The following is an 18,746-nucleotide window of genomic DNA, read 5'->3' as shown; positions in this document are numbered from 1 at the left end:
GCAACCACTTGGCGCTTGTCAGCCAGGAACCGACGCTGTACCAGGGCACGATCCGGGAGAACATTCTGCTTGGCTCGAACGAGACGGACATTCCGGAGGAGGCAATCATCAAGGCTTGCAAGAGTGCCAACATCTATGACTTTATTCTCTCGTTACCGTAAGTGCTTTCCTCTTTGTCAATTGAGAATTTTCATCGCTAACGATTCTTTCAGGGAGGGTTTCGACACCGTTGTCGGTAGCAAAGGCACCATGTTGTCGGGCGGTCAGAAGCAGCGTGTCGCCATTGCTCGCGCTCTCCTGCGTGACCCGAAGATTCTCCTCCTCGACGAGGCTACATCCGCTCTGGACTCCGAATCCGAGAAGGTGGTGCAGGCGGCGCTGGACGCGGCGGCACAAGGGCGAACGACGATTGCGGTTGCGCACCGACTCAGCACGATCCAGAAGGCGGACGTGATCTACGTGTTTGATCAGGGCCGCATTGTCGAGAGCGGAACACATTCGGAGTTGCTTCGGAAGAAGGGACGATACTATGAGATGGTGAACCTGCAGAGTCTGGGCAAGACTCATTAAAAAAAAAAAGAAATTTAACTAATGTCTCCTCTCCTTTGCTTTCCTTTGCTTTCTGTCACATTATACCCCGAAATATCTCATCTCTGCTGGGCTGGGTTTTTGTCGTTTTACTTTGCTAGCATTTGCATTTGCATGTACATAGACAGGGACTGGGATACGTAAACCTAATGTATTCAATTACCGTTCATCTCTATAGTCATTCAAACTGGTAGTCAATCAATCCTCCGGATTCACCCCAAACTCCTTGGATACATCCGCCATCCGGACCCCTCTTGCTTCAGCCAGCAGCCCTAACAGACCCTGTCCAACATCGCGGATCTCATTGTATCGATGCAAGAGACGAATGTGCGTTTGGACAGTTTGATGCATGGTCTCCGGCGACCTTGCCAAATCCATGAATTAATGAAATCCAGTATGAATCAGTTGTAAAAGGGGGGGGGAACACTTACTTGAGTTGGGCTTTTGTCTCCTCAAGCTGCGTTTCCAGGGAGGAGATTTGCTCTTGCAGTGAGGAAATTTTGGCTCGCTATTGTGCATTGGTCAGGCATTGCCTTTTGCTTTCTGGAGAGTGTGTGAAGAAGTCCAGACTTACGAGCCTGTCTTCCCGAGAGTTACTATTATTGCTGCTCATTGTGATTGTCGATTGAGCGTTGTATGTATCTGGTGAGGTCCATCCTCAGACCAAGAAGTTTCTGACAATGTTCATTTCAAATCAAGATTCCTGATGGGGAAGGCACTCTTCTTGTCTGAAGGAGGGATTGTACTAGGCATGAACATCCCGCGCTGACAATCTAGAGGTACTATTTTGTCTTGACATCCTACACAGTTCTGAATGATAGCACAAAAACGGGCCCGCAGGAAGCTCTCTTATCGATGGCGGAGATGTGTACACTTAACCTAAAGAAGTATGTAAAACTTCAAATTTCAACCTGAACATCAACTTTGTGAGGTCGATTCCGCAACTAAGCTAAACTAGGCTTAGTGTGAATGATGACTAATGTCTCCGACTCGGCGGCTCCGAGAAGCCGGCCGCGATTTCATGATTTGAGCAATCAAGTCCGCACTCCGTACGACGAGACTCCCGCTGCCTGCGATTATTCCCCATAATCCTAATCGTAATCTTGCTCCGTCATTTGTTCCGACGGCGCTTCTAGTATGAGTTCGAGTGCATAACCCGTCAACGGTTCCTTTCGTTCGGCCCTTAAATTCGACCATGACCCTGCGGTTCCTGTCGCTGGCCGTGGCCTACTGGGCTGCCGGAGTCGCAGCCCATGGCGGCCATGAGAATGTCCCTGACGATAAGGCCATTTCCGATGATCCCATTGTCAGTTCTGTTCTGTTCCGTGATCGTGCGAGGGGCGGCGTGCTGATCGTTCCTAGGACGCGACGCTGTGGACGCATATGATTTTGATGGGCTTTGCGTTTGGGATCATCTTTCCGCTTGGAATGGTTTTGGGGGTATGACTCGGGAACGACGCATTGTTCGTGGCAGAGTTGGCTGATTTTGGTTTAGATAACTCGATCTCGTTGGCATGTCCCTGTGCAAGTTATCGGCACCGTCGTTGCCGTCCTCGCGTATTTCCTCGGCCATGCGCACAAGGGGCGACAATTCGCCAAGAACGTTCACGCAATGTTTGCCAACTCGCTGATGCTTATGATGATCGTGCAAGTCGGGCTGGGCGTGTATCTGAAGCTGCATCTGGAGAGAGGCATCCACGGGCGGATGCGGCGATATTTTGTTCTGGCGCACGGCTTTCTCGGGAAGGCGATGCCTGTGGTCAGCTGGGTACAGATGCTCTTTGGCGGCATCACCGCGCAAGGGTTCTGCCGGGGTGATCACCTGGGGCAGTGCCTGGCGCACTTCATCATGGGCAGCGCGTTCATCGCGTACGGCATCTTGCTCACCATCCTCTTGCTGGTGGGCCAATACTGGCTGCGGCGCACCGGCCGGAGCCAGGAGTTCTTCGATTCGGCTGTCATCGCGGCCTGGGGCTGCGTCAACACTTTTACGGAGCATCGCTGGGGCCATCCCTGGGTGCACAACGATCTGCAGCACACGACTATGGGGATTGTCTGGTGGTGCGCGGGCTTGCTGGGCATGTGGCTGAGCCGAAAGCGCAACGGCGAGCCGAAGCGCAATCTGATCCCCGCGCTGGTGGTCATGCTGACTGGCTGGGGCATGTCGGGACATCCGCAGCACCTGCCGCTCAGTGAGAAGGTTCATACCGTGTTTGGATACACGCTGATGGCGGCGGGGTTGGTCCGGATCATTGAGATTTCGTTTGTGCTCAAGGATCGCAACACGTTGAGTGTTGACGGATCGGATCCGCATAGTTTCCAGTACCTGACTCCATTCGTAAGTTTTTTTTCTTTCCTATTCTAGTTTTGCCGAATTGGAAACTGACTAGCCAGCTTCTCTACGCTTCGGGATTTCTTTTCATGGGCGCGACAGAAGAGCAGATCCAGATTCTCAGTGACGCCCACATCACGCATGTTTCGTACATACTTATTCTGTACAGTATTGCTTTTATTCTCTTTCTCTGTACGATCTTTTCCCCCCTTTTCCCTCATCAGCATACAGCTTCTGACTATTTACCAGTTGTCAATATTCTCTTGCACATCTACGCCGTGCATGCCTGGCCCGAATCGACCCGCAAAACACCACATCAGCGGATCGACTCCGTGGACACCAATGATGATTCCTCCGCGACATACGCACCGGCACCGCGACGCCGTGCCGAGGCGGAGCATATCCACGACGCCGAGGCGTTTGAGCTTCAGGGACTGATCACCGATGAAGAGGATGAAGGCGACGATGTCGTCGGACGCGGAGCCAAGACCAAGGGCCGCACGGGGAGCCGTCGAGGTGACATCGGTGAGGGAAGCAGTAACGCCAGTACCGACGAGACACTACTGAACAAAGCGGATGAATAACAATTGCCCTGCATGAAACGATGAAAAAAATGTGTACTGTATAGATGAAAAACCTAGCATAGGAGCGGTCATTAGAACTATTCTAATAATCTATTACCCCCATTTGCCGTTCATTGCCGTTCCATGCTAGCTAGATACAAGAACCAAAAAATAATTAAAAGAAAAAATGATGAAAGGGGTGTCTTGTGAGGAGTTTTAATAGAAGCTCTCCACAATACTGTCCTTATTAAACCCAGCGGCCGTACCCGGCGCCTTATCCGCCATATCACCCAGCCGGAAGACGGACTCCACCACGCTGAGTTCCGTAGCGGTGGTATCAAGACCCGTAACGGCGAGCCAGTCATTGACGACCATTCCCGCACCGACGACGGGGCTACCGCGGTTGACGCTACCCGCGACCAAAGGGACCTGCAGCAGCGAGGACAATTCGTCCTGATCGCGGATTGAGGTCTTGGGATGCACAATGCCGCCTTGGTTGCTGAGCGCCATGTAGCTACCCGTCAGGACATTGTCGGCGATGGTGTGTCGGAAGACTTCAACGCCGAGGACGTCGGCAATACTACCCACACCGTCAGTAATATTCTTTGGGAAAAGGGGGAGGGAGAGGGGGAAAGGAAGGCACATTTCTTCAGTCTCTCGTTCTAAATCCGGATGGATTAGGGCAACGTGATCATTACAACAAATCACATTTCCTAGCGCTGATAGTCGTTCTTCTATTCGTTGGATTTTGACCTCATCGGGGAGGGAGTTACGGAGGTGCTGCAGTTCTTGGTCGGTTGTTGTTGTGGGAACGAGAAGACCTCTTCGGTTCCTACCCTCAATGGTTAGCAAGACGATATATTTTTCTTGAATTAAGAGGAAAAACAAGAACATACCCAGCCGTTAATCGGCCCACAATCCTTGTCCCGTTGATCGTCGCATGGACGATGGGAATGACATCCTGCAGTTCGGCCTCAAAAACACTTGTCGTTGCCCGTCAGCAGCTGGTTTTTTTTTTTTTTTTCTCCCACCCTTGAATAAGAACCCAAAATCAAATACTTACCTATAAAAGTTCTCCGACCCCCCAAGAGCCACCAGCGCATACGAATTTGTCAATGTCGCAAATACTCCAACTCTGTGTTTCTGCTTCTCAGCTCCGCCCTCAAACTCCGCGCTTTGGATTTGTCATTCGTTTGCACATACTCATTGGAATTCTCGAATTGGGCTCGGACAGCCATGCTGGCGGTGCGCGAGATGCGTGTAAAACCGGCCTTCGACGATAAGAAATAAAGAGGTAAAAAAAAAAAAATGACGTTTGTTCACAGATCTCAGAAAGAGGGGCAACCTCTCGTCGGCAGAAATCTTACGTCGTCTCGATTTTTCAGATCAGGCACTCGACAAATGCGGGATTGGTCGCGGCCCCCCAAATGCGTGACTTCGTTAGATCTCGTTCTATTGATCGCCTTTTTGGCTCCTTCTGAGCTCTCGATTTGTCACGCTGAAAATCCTGGGAACCTTTTGTCACCAGTATTTAACAAGGCTCCCACCGATCAGCTTCGAGAGGAAGAGTTTCCCGCATTAAACCTCTTCTGGTTTAGTGCAGTTCCAGTCATTTCGACTCATCTTACATCATCACCCGTCCGTCCACTCAGCGTTGGATGGCGAGCTGCCCATCATTATCTATCAACCATGGTCACCACGGGGAGACCTTCGATCAAATATGATTAGATTGCTCCTAAGGTATTATGAATATGACATCTATTGTACAACGCCGACACTTTGATGCGTAGTCGTAAGCCCAGAATGTCCCAGCTCCTCCATCGAATCCAACGTCTCCGGTGTCTGTGATGCTGATTCCTCTGGCGTCTGTGTCATGGATCTCCGCCGTTTGAGCGGTGACCTACCCAAGTTCCCGGCCTCGGTTTCCTCGGGGGTGTCTCGTTTTCGTTTGGCAGAGTCGTCCTGCTCTGCCGATTTGCTGTTGCCGTCGTGGTCCTCTTCGGCGCTGCTCGCGTCGGAACCTGCCGCATCGCCAGCAGCACTCGGTGACAGTTCTCCTTCCCGGTCTTTTTTGTCTCCGTTGCGGTTCCCGTCTAGGTTTCTCTGGCCCGGTTGGCCCTCACTGCCCTTGTCGTCCTTCTTCTCTTCTCGACTGGACTCTTTGTCCCTGTCGGGATCGGCCTTCCGCTTCTGCGCTTTCTTCTCCTCATAGAGCTTGTGCTTGACCACTGCTTTCTCAAAGTATTCCCGGCAGTACTTCTTCACCTTTTGCTGCTGTTTCTCGTCGATGTGGTAAATATCCCCCACGCGATTGTGCTTGAAGTCGGACTCAACTAATTTTTTGGCCACCTAATTGCAATCAGCTCGTTAGACATTCCAAGATGGCTGGTCAAAAACTCACCTCCTTCGCATATCGTTTAAGATCCTCCTTCGGGAGTTTCTTCTTAAACCGGTCCACGACATACTTAATATGGGGTGCCAGCTGCGCTGATCAGTAGGAACGTCTTTTGACCGCAATGTTGCAAACAGAAAAACCCACCGTATTCTCGTAGATCTTCCTTTGTTTTTCCTCGGAGTACGATCGCCAGACCTCCTGGTTCTCTTTAGGCTCCTGTTTCGATGGCTGTGGTGTGCCAGGCGTCACGGTTGTATCCCGCGGAGTCTTTTCCTCCTTAGACTCCAATATCCCGTTGATGATTTCCTGGAAATGCTTTCGCTGCACAGCGGTGAGCGACGGCATCTGCGACGCGGGGATTGTGGGTCGATCACGCTGGGAATGACCTGCATCCGTGCAGTACAGTACACTGCCGTCCGGCTGTATCCTTTCGTACCAACCCTGAGGCAGGGGTGGGCCCCGTGGCGGTCGAGGACGATGGTGGTGGTGATTCCGTCCGCCAGGAGGGTTGCTGCGGAAACTAGCAGGCGCGGGAGGTGGTGACACGGATCTTGATCTTGATCTCGATCTCGATCTCGATCGGGACTCAGGCTTAGTTATTGTCTCCCGTCGCTCAAACTGACTGACTACTGGAACCAACGTGGAATTCGGGTCTCGCTTCATTCGCGGTATCCGGTACCCAACTTCGAGTTTGGACCAGACCTCCAACAGACTGGTGGCCCGCGCCTCTACGCGGGCATCCCCATTAGTCGTCAGCGGCTGAACGGTCGCCTCGATCTTGGCGTCCATGATTTTATTCCGGGTCAGCGCAGGAAGCTTGGACAGAATGTCGAGGATCTGAAGCACGACATTCACATCCTCCTTCCACATGCCCAACTGGGAGTTCAAGATTTTGTACCCATGCATCTTCACCACCCTGTTGAGGACGCGCTCGTCGTCGCACCGCTGGATTCGACTCAGTAGTTTGACGGCAATCCACTTCTCCGTGCACTGCATCAGAGCAGCCATGACCTTGGTGACACCGTTCTCATCCAGAGACTTGACCTGTACGCTGTCCACGTACTCCTCGTCCGGCTCCTCCGTCTTCTTCTTGCGAGGACGCCTGGGAATAGCGAGCTCCCAATCATCAACATCCTCGATGCCCAGAGCCTCAATCGTCGCGTTGGACAGTTTCGTGGCGCTTTCAGTCTGGGTCTTGCCACCGATGAACCCCTGGCAATTTGGCTCACCACAATAGCATGGCTGAGGATCCGCGCCGTACCGATCAACGTTATAGTTGAACGTCAGTTCCTCGCCCGCTTTGATGTGTCGCTCCGCAAAAATTCCCATTCGGAGCTTGTCGCCCACCACCCATTTGTCCACATAACAGTTGGGGTTGCAGGAATGATTGCAAAAACGAGCAAGGTTTCCTTTCTTCGTCGCGTCTACAAACTCTCCCTTGTTTAGGGACATAAAATAAAAATGCTTGATGCCTTCCTCGTCATACTGTCGCATCCGCCGTCGGAAAGTGGCCTCGTTGATGACTTCGCCGACGTATTCGTAAATAAACTGATGTGGCCGGATGTCGCTCTCTGCTCGAAGGCCATACCCCTTTTTCTCAGTCTTGATAACTGCTACTTCGGCATATTCCTTTCGCTGGAAGCGTTGATTCTGGCAGTCTGGACCGCAGCCGCAGTCACCAACGCACTCGATGCGGGTTGCACGGTTAATGCAGTCTGAATCTTCCCCGCAAGCATGATTTTTCCCGGCTTCCGCGTCTATTGCAACATTAGCAACTGCATAAAAAATAGGGCCCAAGTGACTGTTCGAGCATTTGGGCGTCCATAAGTCTAGTTAGGTTATCTATGGGACTTACCCCACTCCTCAACACAGTCACAGTCCATGGAATGTTCTGTGTAGCCCATGTACTTGTTGGAGTAGACACAGTCCTCGATAACTTCGAAGGTCTTGCATGCCTCCTCCGAACTGTCTGGAAGATGGTTGAACAGAGGCGGAGGCCGCGACACCATCTTTCGTGACGCAGTACGAGAGAGCTTAGGTGGTTTCCCCGGTTCCAGTTTGACTGTGATTTCGCCTCCTATTTTTTGCTCCGCGCTGTCATCTTCCGACTCTGTCTTGGCTGGCGGGCTGGACGGGCTGCGAGACTTGATCTCGCCCGCCGGGGATGAAGATGATGATGCATGATTTGAAGACGTGTGATTATTGGCAGATTGATTTTGTCCTGGTGAGCAAGGGGTGCTGTCTACAGATTCATCTTTGAGGGTGCCTTGACGGGGAGAGCGGGCGTGCGTAGGACCCTCGCGGCCCGCCATCGAACCCAGCGCACCATCTGCATCGCCATCTGAAGACATGGCGATGCCGACCGATGACACGGGTTCTTATTTTCGAACCCGGAGCAGGCGAGCAGAAAGAGATTAGGCAGGGGGGGAAGAGGATGGGATTTTTCCAAGAGGGACGCGACTAAGGACTTGAGTCGGGAGGAGATTCTGGTTGGTTGCCAAATGCCAAGAATCCCGACCAAAGCCACGGGTTTTGCAAAGCCTGCACCACCAAGATCGACGAATGACTCTAACGGCCCCTGGACGGCGGGAGAATTGCGATTGCGACCGAAAAGAAACTCACCCGCCGTCGATGCGATGCCCCCTACGACCCACCACGGTTGGAAGAACGGGGCCGGAATGCGCGGAGCAGGACCGGGGCCGGCGTTGAGCTGAGAGCAACGGGAACAGTAATGGCGGCGGTGATGAGTGCGCAATCACTGATGATGGACGATGGTCATGTAAATCCCAGTTTCTCCCAGCTCTTCTCTCGGTTGGTGTCATTTGTTGGCCATGATCTGAAGTCAACCACGATCTTTTGCGCGCGCGCTGGTGGAAGCCGAGACACAGAAATCTCTTCCCCAACAAAGGAGACGTTGCTGAGGGGCGTTGTAAGCCGTGCGAAAGCGCGAATCACGCTGTAGCGGTTGACAAGGGCGACGCCATGCGATGGATTTTGCGCTTTCTTGCGTCCTCGATCTCAAGGTTTCCTCTTCCCGTTGCGCGTTCGGCTCCTCTAGACGATGATCCCTTAGGCGATAGTATTGTAGAACCCAGTTGCGTTGGCAAGTAAAGTAAATTTAGGCAGAAAAAATGGAATCTTCAACGATTCAGTCTACAGATAGAAGAGAAAGAAGACAGCGCGTGGTCAGCAAGGAACGCCTGCCGAGCCAAGCCCGGCCCTGTCCAGTCACCATGTGAGCCACAACTCATCGACCAGAAATTTTACAGCCCTTCTTCAACGGAGACTCGAAGCAAACATTCGTTTACCCCAGGGTTTCGAAGTTCAGATTGCCATTCATCTGAAAGCAGACGCTCAGCGTTAATATATGAGACGCTCGATCACCGATGGAACATTAGAATACTGATATTGTCCACGGATTGATCCTTCATTCTCCTGTGTCCCAGGCGAAGGTGAGGCTCTGCGCGAAGGCCCAAGCATACCCGTTTTGACAAGAGGGGGGTAGAACCCTGCCGCACCGCCCAAGTCTCTCTGGGCATTTGTCCGGTAGAAGAGCCTGTTTTTAATGTGTCTAGTTGCGGAAGCCAACGTGGCGGCGGGCACCGATTTAGTATAGATTTTTTTGTGCCTAATGACAGACTGGCGGTGTGGGTTTACAAGATAAAAAACCCTTAGGAACCGCACAAGTACTTCGTATTGGTAGTATTTGGAGAGATCTTCTGCGCAGACAGAATGCTCTCCTTTGTTATTCTCGTTGTGTCTCTTCGCCATGGCATCGATAATGATCGATCATAGCATCTGGTCCGCATGCCGATCAGATAAACACGATCCAGATCGCCTTGACGGCGTCCCATCCTTATTCCGATTTCAGACATGAAGTACTCAGACGGAGTACCATGGGCCGTATATCGGTCATCTGTCTGCCGCAGTTCTGATCAAAGGGGGACAATAAATCAAGTTGGAATCGGACCGTGGTGATTCAAAGAATAATTCGCAATCGAACTGCTTGACAGACGGGGAGCTAATCTCCGTGGCTATAGAGAGCTGAAAAATGACGAGTACTTTGCGTGTTCGCCACCATGGATCATCTATCCCACAAAATTCAGTAAATAATTCTGCTCTTTATTCGCTATCAACCTCTGCTGACTGCACCTCGCAGACGATCATCCGCTGCATGGTTGGCAGTAGACAAATTCAATCCTGTTTTGCAAAAGTTGCTCATGGGCTGGGTCTCTCACACGGATCGCATTGGACCATGTTGGATCGTGCTGCCAATTGCAAAGTGCGGCCCACCATCTCTGTCAAAACGAACTGTCACTTTGCGAGTTGGAGTCGGGAAGTGGCCCGATTGACGGACCGCCCGGGGGATGGTCGCGTCTGATTCAATACAGCTGAGAGCCTGAGCCCTTCCTGCAACTCACATAAGCCGCAGATTGCCATGCATCCGTCGAAAGACGTGGCCCAATGGAGCTATGGGATCCATGCTTTCAAGAGAACTTTCTTTGCCGGTCGCGGACCGTGGGTGGATGAAGGCAACCTTCTTTACGGGGGAGGGCAATCTTGGCGGCAGCGACCTGGTTATAGCGTACATGGTGAGGGCATCATTTACAATACCGATGGGTTTGGAGAGGAAGCTCGATCTGATCTTGGCTTGGTCAAGGATGGGTAACTCCATCAGCCGGTGGCCGGATTTTTTCGCCACAGTAACGTTGACCTCCAAGCTGCCGCGGACTTTTGCTTTGCGAACACATGTCTCTGAATGGCATTTCCTGGACACCACTACAAGCGCAGGCCCCCTTATCACTCTGTACATGCATACACCGCGTTCATTCCGCCTTCCGCACTCCTTCCCCTTCCCCGGCCAGGTTCCGTTGGATTTTGGGAGTCGACTGGCGTCCTCGCCGGTCGACGCGGACAAACTTGTGGGATTTTCGGCATCGCCTTTACCTGGATAACGGATGTGTGATGATGATGATACCCTGTGGCACAGATAATTCTGCGAGAGGACTGAAATGATGGACAATACTACCAATACAACGAATAGCCGTGGATGTACTTACCTAAATGCCATTGCTGCATCGGCGCATGCACAATTTTCGAGATCTCTCATCCAACCATTCTCGAACTACAAGCTAAAAACGGCCAAACTCCCCCACCAGGCTGATTTCCTAGCTCTTGAATGGATCGCCCTCGAGGACCCTTGACAGTCACAATGGTACAACCACCGTGTCAATGCACGCATTCAGACTTGCTCTAGGAGACTACGTACCAGCGCCCGGTGTGTTATGGTCACGGTCGGCATCTTTTGTCCGGCTTTCCCACCCACACACACCCGCTGCGAGGCACCCGCTTGTACATGTACTATGCAGATAATTGCAGCAGAGAACGACGCAGCGGGTGGCTTGGCCATGGAGAACCCGAGCGCAGAGGTCAGAGGGTGCAGCTCTACGCACTCTTACGCCTCTCGAATTTTGTGGCCTGCATGGATCACTGCCGCTACGACTAATCATGCGCCCCCTCAAGAACATTAGAATATGCCAAACTTCAGTGTGTGACCACTCGACCTTGAATGCCCATCCCCACCATGACATGGACAGTCTGGACGTTCAAGTCGATCATAAACACGATTCAAGTCTAGCTCTGTCTGGATCGAAGATCTTTCACCGGGCCGCCTGTTACAAGGTGCGCGCGGCTTTTGGTCCGGGAAGCGACCAGGGAAATAGACGCATCTTGCCGATTGGGCCGGCCGCGGAATGAAGGAAGCGGCAAAAGCTTCCCTGCTAGAGGGAGGGGGGCCAATTTCTCTCCACGGAGCCATCAATTCCTGACGTGACCCGATCCGAAGCTTAATCAAGAATATTGCTGTTTCAGACGGCCTGGCCGGAAGAATAGAGGATCCCACTGTGCCCTGATTGATCACCTCGCGCCGATCGAGACGCCAAGGCCGCTGCCGCACAAGCAAAACATCCGCGTTGGCGCTCGTTGCAGGCTTGCTGCACCTAAAATGGCCTAGCCCGCCCGCAAGGGGCGCCGTTGGTTTGTCGAAATTCCCCTAGCATTCATCATTCTGGTTCTCACGCCCATGCGGAGCCTTTCGCGCGCTCGCGGTCTGCGCGCCGAGGCCTGCATTCCAAAATAAAACCAGATCGCCCAGATGCCATGATTGCCATTATCATGTACATAGGGACTAAGGTACTTATCGCGCGGACATGATCCAAGTGCTGACCCAGATGGCGCCTTTTGGCGACGGGGATTCTGGACTGAGGCTATCTTCGCGTGGTCCTGCGAGCAAGACGGAAACAGAAGGCCGAGAAAGTGCCCGTGCTGCGCTTGCTCTGCTCCAGTGCTCCACACTGTGGGCGGACAAATACAACCGCCCAAGGGTTCGTGAGCAATGAAACGGCCGCGTCTAATCAATGAATTTGTGTGCTTTTTATGCTCTTGAATCTGTTAGCCTTGATTCGCCATATTACACTATTTCTTCTATTTTTACTCGAGGCTTCCTCCACTTCTCGACGAGTCACTCTGTGGATTTTCGAATCCTGGGCATTTTTTGTTGATTTCTTGTCGGCCTTTTTAGTTTAATACCTTAGGTTTATCTCTCGTGGTCGGTCCGTCCTTGACGTGCTGCAGCTGCGAGTGCCCCTGACTGTGAGTCCTCGCGGTTTGTCTCTGTGGTGCGTTTGGTCTGTGCTTGTCTACTTGTCCGTTGGTCGATAGGCTGATTCCTCCGTGGCCAGCCCCCGGAGTGGCCGTGGCGCCCTAATAGAAGCTGCATTCCCTCCATCCACTAGAGTAATTGAGCTAGCTGATTAGCTTCCCGGCCTTCTGCGTGCAGGTAGGTACCTGTCTTGTCCCGGCACCATTCCTAGTGTACATTGTCACTCCTCCCTCTGGCCATTTCAATCAATTATTCTTCTCCACGGCCTTCTTTTTTACTTTACCTTTATTCTTTCTCTTCCTTTTGCTGTTCTCCTCTCTTCGGCCCCGCTTCTTGCTTTCCTCTGGGAGCTCTCCTCCTTGTTTCCTTTTCGTCCTCTCCCAGTTTCCTTCCCCTTCCGCAGCGCGCCTTTCGTTTTGTTGATGCCCGAGTGGCTAGCCATCTATTTCCATTTCTGTTCCCTTCCCGCTTTGGCCATTTTAATCAATAATATCCACCACCAGCGGCCAAGTCCAGGGCACAACCCTAATCCATGCATTGAACACCGGTCCATGAAGCCCAGAACTCATCGCTTGCTCGGATAGACTTCCGTGACGACGACTGCTTCACGTGCTGTAGAACGCCTGTGAGTCCGTGTGCTGTCTCCGCACGGGAAAAAAGGCTAGTTCGCCGTGCATGACCCGCCGTGATCTCTATAGACTGCGTTGATTGATGTCGTTCGTTTGCTTCTCTGTCTTCTCATGCATCCTCTCTTTGCTACGATTGCACGCCACTGTTCACCCATCCTTGCTCGCTTCAGCTGCAGCTCTTTCAGGAACTGAGCGACTCTCTCCATCTTTGGTATTACCTTCGGTGAACTGCGTGACACCGGATTAGCGACCTCGTCGCCTTATCGGGAATCCTCGTGCATCCAGAAACCGTCTCATTCCTTACTGGAGCACACGTGCTGTTTCTCGTTTTTGCGACTCGGTCCCAGCATTCTCTGCCTTATCTGGCCCTCTGTGGATACAATCGCCAGCATACTCCCACTTATTCCAGCCCCTTCCGATGAACGGCTGGACATGTCGGATCAAGATCGCCCATGGACCGAGGAGGAGAAGGTATGGACCTGTCGTTTGCATACTTTTGTTTTTGATTCGGGATTCAACTCTCGGCCACTGGCTAACAAACCGAATGTACAGTACGCTTTGTTGACCCAGATCCTGAAAAGCAACAATGTGCCTTCCGTCCGCTTGCTGGCGTTCATCCAAAGCCTGCAAATCCCGTTTCCATTGGAGGACATGCCGCTGCCAAAAGGTACGATATTCATATTTTTTTGCTGGAATGATTGCGTGTTTTGGGCCTGACTTTCGCGCAGACCGCTCGCTGAACTCCTGTAAAGAGGCGTTGAGGTCCATGCAGGCGTCACTGGCTGCAATCCAGGGCCAGTCTTCACATCATCTCATGGCATGGCAAGCACTGCATGGCCCAGCTTTAGCTCCTAGCCTACCGCAGCCGGTTCCAGTATCAAGTTCCGCCCAGGGGCCTACGCCGACGGTCCTCAGCCCCCAGAAGCGATCGTTCTCTCACCTGGAGAGGAGTGCCAATGTTCCACGAGCGATCCAACCCAAACCTCCTCAGAGCGCCAGTCACCATCCAAATGAAATCCTCTCGCCGGGCGATGCAACTCCTGGCTATGACTCCATGCCATCCAGGACCGTGGAGCCGCCGCGGAAGCGTGGCCGACCCAAGAAATCGGAATCCGAACGGCGGCGGACCGAGGCAGAGTCATCCAGAAAGGTGTCAGTCCACCAGCGACGCACTTCGGCAACCAAGGGCAAGAACCCGGTTGCAGATCCCGGGCAGGCAGTCGGCACAACCAGCGACGGCCCGTCGACCGATGCCTCACCGGCCCGACCTCCTTCTGAACCGTCGCAACCTATCCCTCCAATCATAAGCTCGGGAGAGCAAGAGGAGACTCGGCCCGGCTCGAGCGGGCGCAGAAGCTCCACTGCGACAACCAATCTGGATCCAGTACGGAACATCATTGATTTCCAAGCCAGCCAGGAACGACGGCTCGGCCGACCACCCGAACTTGCGCCGCAGGGTGAAGCCGCCAGCGTGACGATGGCAGGACAACGGCAATGAAACCCAAATATCTTTCCTTTTTTTTTTTTTCTTTCGAACGTCGCGGGTCTAACTTTCACCGTCAACGTTGATGACTTGACAATGATCGAAGACACGCCATGAAAGCATGATGTGAAACGATAAATCCATAATTTCAATATAGACTGGGGCATTTTGCGACATGACGGTGTGGCTGTTTCTTCGTTGTCCAAATGAATACATACAACATACCTTTTTTTTTTTTTCATTTTTTCTTTTTCTGTCTGGATCTCGATCTCTCGTGATGAGTCCACGGCCGAACTCGTGCTTTCCATTAGACTTGGGTCGACGTCATGAGATCAGCAGCTTCTTTTTTATTGTCTTGTTCTTTTGTTTCTGTTCGTNTTTTTTTTGCATGTGTTCTATGTACGAGTACGGATGTTGTTTTGTTTCTATTTTCAGTTGTACAGTAATGCATTGTTGATACTGTTGGCTTCTTGTTTCTTTTCTTTCATGCAGCGATGATTTCACTGCTATCACTGGACAGTTCCATTTTCTTTCGCAAGTACTTATTAAGCATGGAGCATGTGAATGATCAGCGATGTCTTCATGAACGAATATATAAATGGATTCGAAGTGCAAAATGACTCGGTTATTTTTGGAAGACGTGATCCGCGGAGAATTTTTTATTTTCTACTGCACGGCAAGGTTCAGTGATTCTGTGCACATTCTCTCGTTGACACTGAATAGACCTAGAGATCATTACTATTCTAAATATGCATATATTTGTTCTGTCCATGCAAGGAAGAAAATCGTATTAGGTATATGCCTGCCTATGGATGATACTAGGTTTATGATAAACACATAAGCATATGTGTATGCACCAGGAATCCATTGATTTGAAATATTCGCGTGTTTACTTGGGTTGTTCTTCTGTCCTAGAGTCATTACTAGATTGTTCCGGACTCATCGTCTTTGTTGTCATAGAGGAAGAGGAGGAAGAGGCAGCTTTCGCCTTATTGAGTAACGCTGTCAACGCACTCGCCGCATTCCCAATCCCAGAGGATGCAGAGGCGGATGCGGAGAACGCGGACAGGTTCTGATCATCGACCTGCACGATTGGCTGCTGCTCAGAGTTGTCGTTAACTGATTGATCAACATTGCCAGTAGTGGCAGTAGCAGTAGCAGTAGCGGTCGTAGTCGACGTAGTAGTGCTGGATGGCTGCAGAATCCGCATCACCTCGTTAAGATGCTGTTTGCGATCCTCCACGCGCCGCGTCAGATACACCTTTGTCAAGGTATCCTTGCGGGCAAGACTGCGCGCTTTGATCCGCTCGATTTCCTCGCGGTACGCAGTCTCATAAATGTCAATACTGCAGGCGCCGGGGGATTCGCTGACGACGGGCACCTCGTTCGGGTCCACCGGCGGGAGAGTGTCGGGAAATTCTTCGATGCCATCCATAGAGGTGTCTGGTTTTTGGAGGGAAGGGAGGACCAGGTGGGAAGATTGAGAGTCGGAATCGTTCTTGGTGGTAGTGATGTCGATGTCTAGTTCGCCCGTGAATCGTGATGGCCCAATAAAGAGGTACGGGCATTCCTCTTCCAACGGGTCGCGTGCATGGCCGCGTGTTCCCTCGGATGTGCTTCGCTTCGTTTGGGTTGAGTCCTCCCGCGAGGGTATTGATGGTGTAGTTTGCACTACACGTGCGCTCTTGGTTGAGATGCCGGATCCTGTCCGTTTCGGCGACCGGCCCCGTTCGCTGCCGCTGCTCAGACGGGGCCGCTCCGGTCGTTTTCGTGCAGTTTGGTTGTACGGCGTAATGCCCTCCAGACCCTCGTCCGAATCCATCTCCAACGGGGGCTGCACAAAGTGCGATTCGTGCTCTTGGCCAAGGATGCTTTGTAGCATCCCCTTGTTGGGGTTGACCAATCTCTTGAACCGCTGGACAGCTTTCATCTGTACGGATTTGTCAGTGGGCATCGTTCTTAGTGGCCTCTTTGTCGAGTTACATACCACTGCCAAAATATTCCCCAGATTCTTGGTAATGGCAGTGTTCATTTCTTCCTCTGTCGGCGGTTCGACTATGTCTGCCGTGTTCTCTTCCTCCGAAAGCAGCGGGTCTGTCCCTCGCTTTGTGACCCAGGGATGATTCTGCACGCATGATTAGTGCCGTCCCGAAATGATAGGAATCAAAAACAGACCCGAAGCTCCGACATTGTGATCCTCTTTGATGGATCTTTTTCAAAGATCCTTCGCATCAGATCGATAAAGTCCTCGTCCTTCTCATCTCCCAGGTCTGGTTCCTCGGTGCGGATCGCTTCATACAGCTCGAGAATGCTCTGCTTCTCGAATGGGATTCGTCCGTACCGGAGACAGTACAGCGTCACCCCCATCGACCAGATATCTGCCGCCCTACCGGACACGTCTCCATGTCCGACCACGCAGAGCTCCGGTGGCAGAAAGGCCGGCGACCCCACCGACTTAGCCGTATACATGTCCGAGTCCTTGGCAAACATCTCGGACACCCCAAAGTCGACCACCTTGAGCACGTCGTCATTGGTGAGCAGGCAGTTGTCCGGCTTGATGTCCCGATGCGCGATGCCCTGGGCATGGAGATACTCGATTCCCAGGATCAGATCGCGGAACCAGAGCCGGCAGCGCTCATCGTCGTAAGGGTCCGCCCGTTCCCCCAGTCCTACCTTCATGATTACGCCCTTTTTGCACATCTCCATGACCATGTAGAGCGAATCTTCCGTCGGATCGTCCAGCACCTCGATCAGCGACACCAGATTCGGATGGTTCAGCTTCTTCATGATGGCAATCTCCTCCCTGATCAGATCCAGCGGATGACCGTTCTCATTGTCCCCCGTCGGATGGCGATGTAAGGGAGAATTGAACCCGGACTCGGGCCGTTGCGGACCTCGCGGTTTACGGATCATATGCGATTGTTGACGCTTCCGGAGCCTCGCCTTGGAGAACTCCTTGACGGCCTTTTCGGATAAAAGAAAAACAAAGCTACGATTAGCCGACCCATCATTTCACCGTAGACCTAGCCAGTAAAAAGGCTGGCGAATCATCAAGAGATGGCGTCGCCTACATATTCGTTGCCGTATTGATCAACCGCCACATGAACGGCGCCAAAGGAGCCGCGCCCAATCTCCTGCTTGATGATGTACTGGTTGATGCGATGCTGGGCGGTTCCGTCATCCTGGCTGGTCGTATACTCGGAGCGTGCATCGAGTGTTTCCTGCCGCGTTCGTGGACCCAGTCAGCACATAAGGCCGCTAGACCATATAGGAAAAGTTGGTAGAAGAACCTTCACGCGCCGGGGGGCGGTGTGTTGTCGGTGCTGATGTCGCCGGGGACTGTCGATGGAGGACGTTGACCTAGTCGAGGCGGTTCAGCGTTCTCTCAATGGCAAAACAGTTCGAGAGGGGTCCCTACGTATGTCGCACTGCGCGGGCTGGCTCCGAGATTATGCTACTCGACCTCCTGTCCGGCGGAGGTTTGGCACCCGCTACGGTTTCTGGCGGCTTCGTCGTCGCAGTCTGGTCGGCCATGTATCATGTATCTCAATGAGTGGCGTTGCGCGTTGGGCTTAATCGGGGGGGAAAAGGGGGGTGTCCGAGCTTCAAGGATGATGGAGGGGCCAAGGGTGGGATGTCGGAGAAAAAGCAAAACAGAACTTAAAACTCACGGCAATGGACGTTCAGGACCGGCCAAAATATATTTCCTTCCATTCATCCAGGCTCGATTAGCAAAAGGAATTCAAGGATTGAGAGACTTTTATGACCAGTGCGGAGAAAGCGCATGAAATAAGGCTACTCTACACACCAGTAGGAGCAGTGTATTCCGGCACAAACAGACAAGTTGACACTTGACAGCCCGTATCGAAATATCGTAGAGCTGCGTGGATTGGTCTGGGCCTGCAGAAAACAAAATGCGGGCCTATCGCTGGCAGCCCGAAGGCTCGTGTCAAGGGCTCAAAGCGCGCAAGAAACGGTGGAGCAGCGCAAGGGAAAGGGCCGCCCATGAAGCCTAGATAGAGCGCCGTTGTTGACGCAAGCCCGTTGACACCCCCGTTCACCGCCCGCGGATGGGCCTCCCATTCAGCCAGCCCA

General features: G+C 52.4%; 10 protein-coding genes across 10 annotated transcripts in view; 5 read left to right on the top strand and 5 right to left on the bottom strand.

Moving 5' to 3' along the window:
- Positions 1-570, top strand: part of VTN49DRAFT_1432 (uncharacterized protein) — a gene marked incomplete at both ends in the record, with an annotated part of 4,605 nt that extends 4,035 nt beyond the window's left edge. The window contains 2 exons of the mRNA XM_069409046.1: positions 23-157; positions 213-570. Of these exons, the coding sequence (XP_069270471.1) occupies positions 23-157; positions 213-570 (493 nt within the window). The remainder of the gene's footprint in view (positions 1-22; positions 158-212) is intronic.
- Positions 571-786: 216 nt separating this feature from the next.
- Positions 787-1,201, bottom strand: VTN49DRAFT_1431 (uncharacterized protein; the record flags this gene model as incomplete). Its single annotated transcript, XM_069409045.1, has 3 exons — positions 787-952; positions 1,020-1,096; positions 1,163-1,201. 3 exons carry the CDS (start codon positions 1,199-1,201, stop codon positions 787-789), a joined length of 282 nt encoding a protein of 93 aa, XP_069270470.1.
- A 582-nt stretch (positions 1,202-1,783) lies between these two features.
- On the top strand, positions 1,784-3,504 carry VTN49DRAFT_1430 (uncharacterized protein; the record flags this gene model as incomplete). Its single annotated transcript, XM_069409044.1, has 5 exons — positions 1,784-1,894; positions 1,951-2,028; positions 2,084-2,926; positions 2,983-3,112; positions 3,170-3,504. 5 exons carry the CDS (start codon positions 1,784-1,786, stop codon positions 3,502-3,504), a joined length of 1,497 nt encoding a protein of 498 aa, XP_069270469.1.
- A 195-nt stretch (positions 3,505-3,699) lies between these two features.
- VTN49DRAFT_1429 (uncharacterized protein) lies at positions 3,700-4,721 on the bottom strand (the record flags this gene model as incomplete). The annotated part of the gene is made up of 5 exons (XM_069409042.1): positions 3,700-4,063; positions 4,127-4,315; positions 4,380-4,466; positions 4,547-4,618; positions 4,687-4,721. The coding sequence occupies 5 exons, from the start codon at positions 4,719-4,721 to the stop codon at positions 3,700-3,702; spliced, it is 747 nt and encodes a 248-aa protein (XP_069270468.1).
- Positions 4,722-4,791: 70 nt separating this feature from the next.
- On the top strand, positions 4,792-5,211 carry VTN49DRAFT_1428 (uncharacterized protein; the record flags this gene model as incomplete). The annotated part of the gene is made up of 1 exon (XM_069409041.1): positions 4,792-5,211. One exon carries the CDS (start codon positions 4,792-4,794, stop codon positions 5,209-5,211), a length of 420 nt encoding a protein of 139 aa, XP_069270467.1.
- A 30-nt stretch (positions 5,212-5,241) lies between these two features.
- On the bottom strand, positions 5,242-8,229 carry VTN49DRAFT_1427 (uncharacterized protein; the record flags this gene model as incomplete). The annotated part of the gene is made up of 4 exons (XM_069409040.1): positions 5,242-5,832; positions 5,885-5,965; positions 6,023-7,635; positions 7,734-8,229. The coding sequence occupies 4 exons, from the start codon at positions 8,227-8,229 to the stop codon at positions 5,242-5,244; spliced, it is 2,781 nt and encodes a 926-aa protein (XP_069270466.1).
- Positions 8,230-8,379: 150 nt separating this feature from the next.
- Positions 8,380-8,592, top strand: VTN49DRAFT_1426 (uncharacterized protein; the record flags this gene model as incomplete). Its single annotated transcript, XM_069409039.1, has 1 exon — positions 8,380-8,592. One exon carries the CDS (start codon positions 8,380-8,382, stop codon positions 8,590-8,592), a length of 213 nt encoding a protein of 70 aa, XP_069270465.1.
- A 61-nt stretch (positions 8,593-8,653) lies between these two features.
- VTN49DRAFT_1425 (uncharacterized protein) lies at positions 8,654-10,553 on the bottom strand (the record flags this gene model as incomplete). Its single annotated transcript, XM_069409038.1, has 3 exons — positions 8,654-8,895; positions 10,191-10,255; positions 10,300-10,553. 3 exons carry the CDS (start codon positions 10,551-10,553, stop codon positions 8,654-8,656), a joined length of 561 nt encoding a protein of 186 aa, XP_069270464.1.
- Positions 10,554-13,600: 3,047 nt separating this feature from the next.
- On the top strand, positions 13,601-14,666 carry VTN49DRAFT_1424 (uncharacterized protein; the record flags this gene model as incomplete). Its single annotated transcript, XM_069409037.1, has 3 exons — positions 13,601-13,639; positions 13,721-13,835; positions 13,897-14,666. 3 exons carry the CDS (start codon positions 13,601-13,603, stop codon positions 14,664-14,666), a joined length of 924 nt encoding a protein of 307 aa, XP_069270463.1.
- Positions 14,667-15,540: 874 nt separating this feature from the next.
- Positions 15,541-18,185, bottom strand: VTN49DRAFT_1423 (uncharacterized protein; the record flags this gene model as incomplete). The annotated part of the gene is made up of 6 exons (XM_069409036.1): positions 15,541-16,581; positions 16,639-16,776; positions 16,827-17,615; positions 17,723-17,872; positions 17,942-18,011; positions 18,070-18,185. The coding sequence occupies 6 exons, from the start codon at positions 18,183-18,185 to the stop codon at positions 15,541-15,543; spliced, it is 2,304 nt and encodes a 767-aa protein (XP_069270462.1).
- Positions 18,186-18,746: the final 561 nt, after the last annotated feature.

Source organism: Thermomyces lanuginosus, assembly GCF_041956635.1.
Source record: "Thermomyces lanuginosus strain ATCC 200065 unplaced genomic scaffold VTN49scaffold_22, whole genome shotgun sequence".
NCBI lineage: Eukaryota > Fungi > Ascomycota > Eurotiomycetes > Eurotiales > Trichocomaceae > Thermomyces > Thermomyces lanuginosus.
The sequence above is the reverse complement of the archived record's forward strand: the minus strand, read 5'-3'. Positions and strand labels throughout refer to the sequence as shown.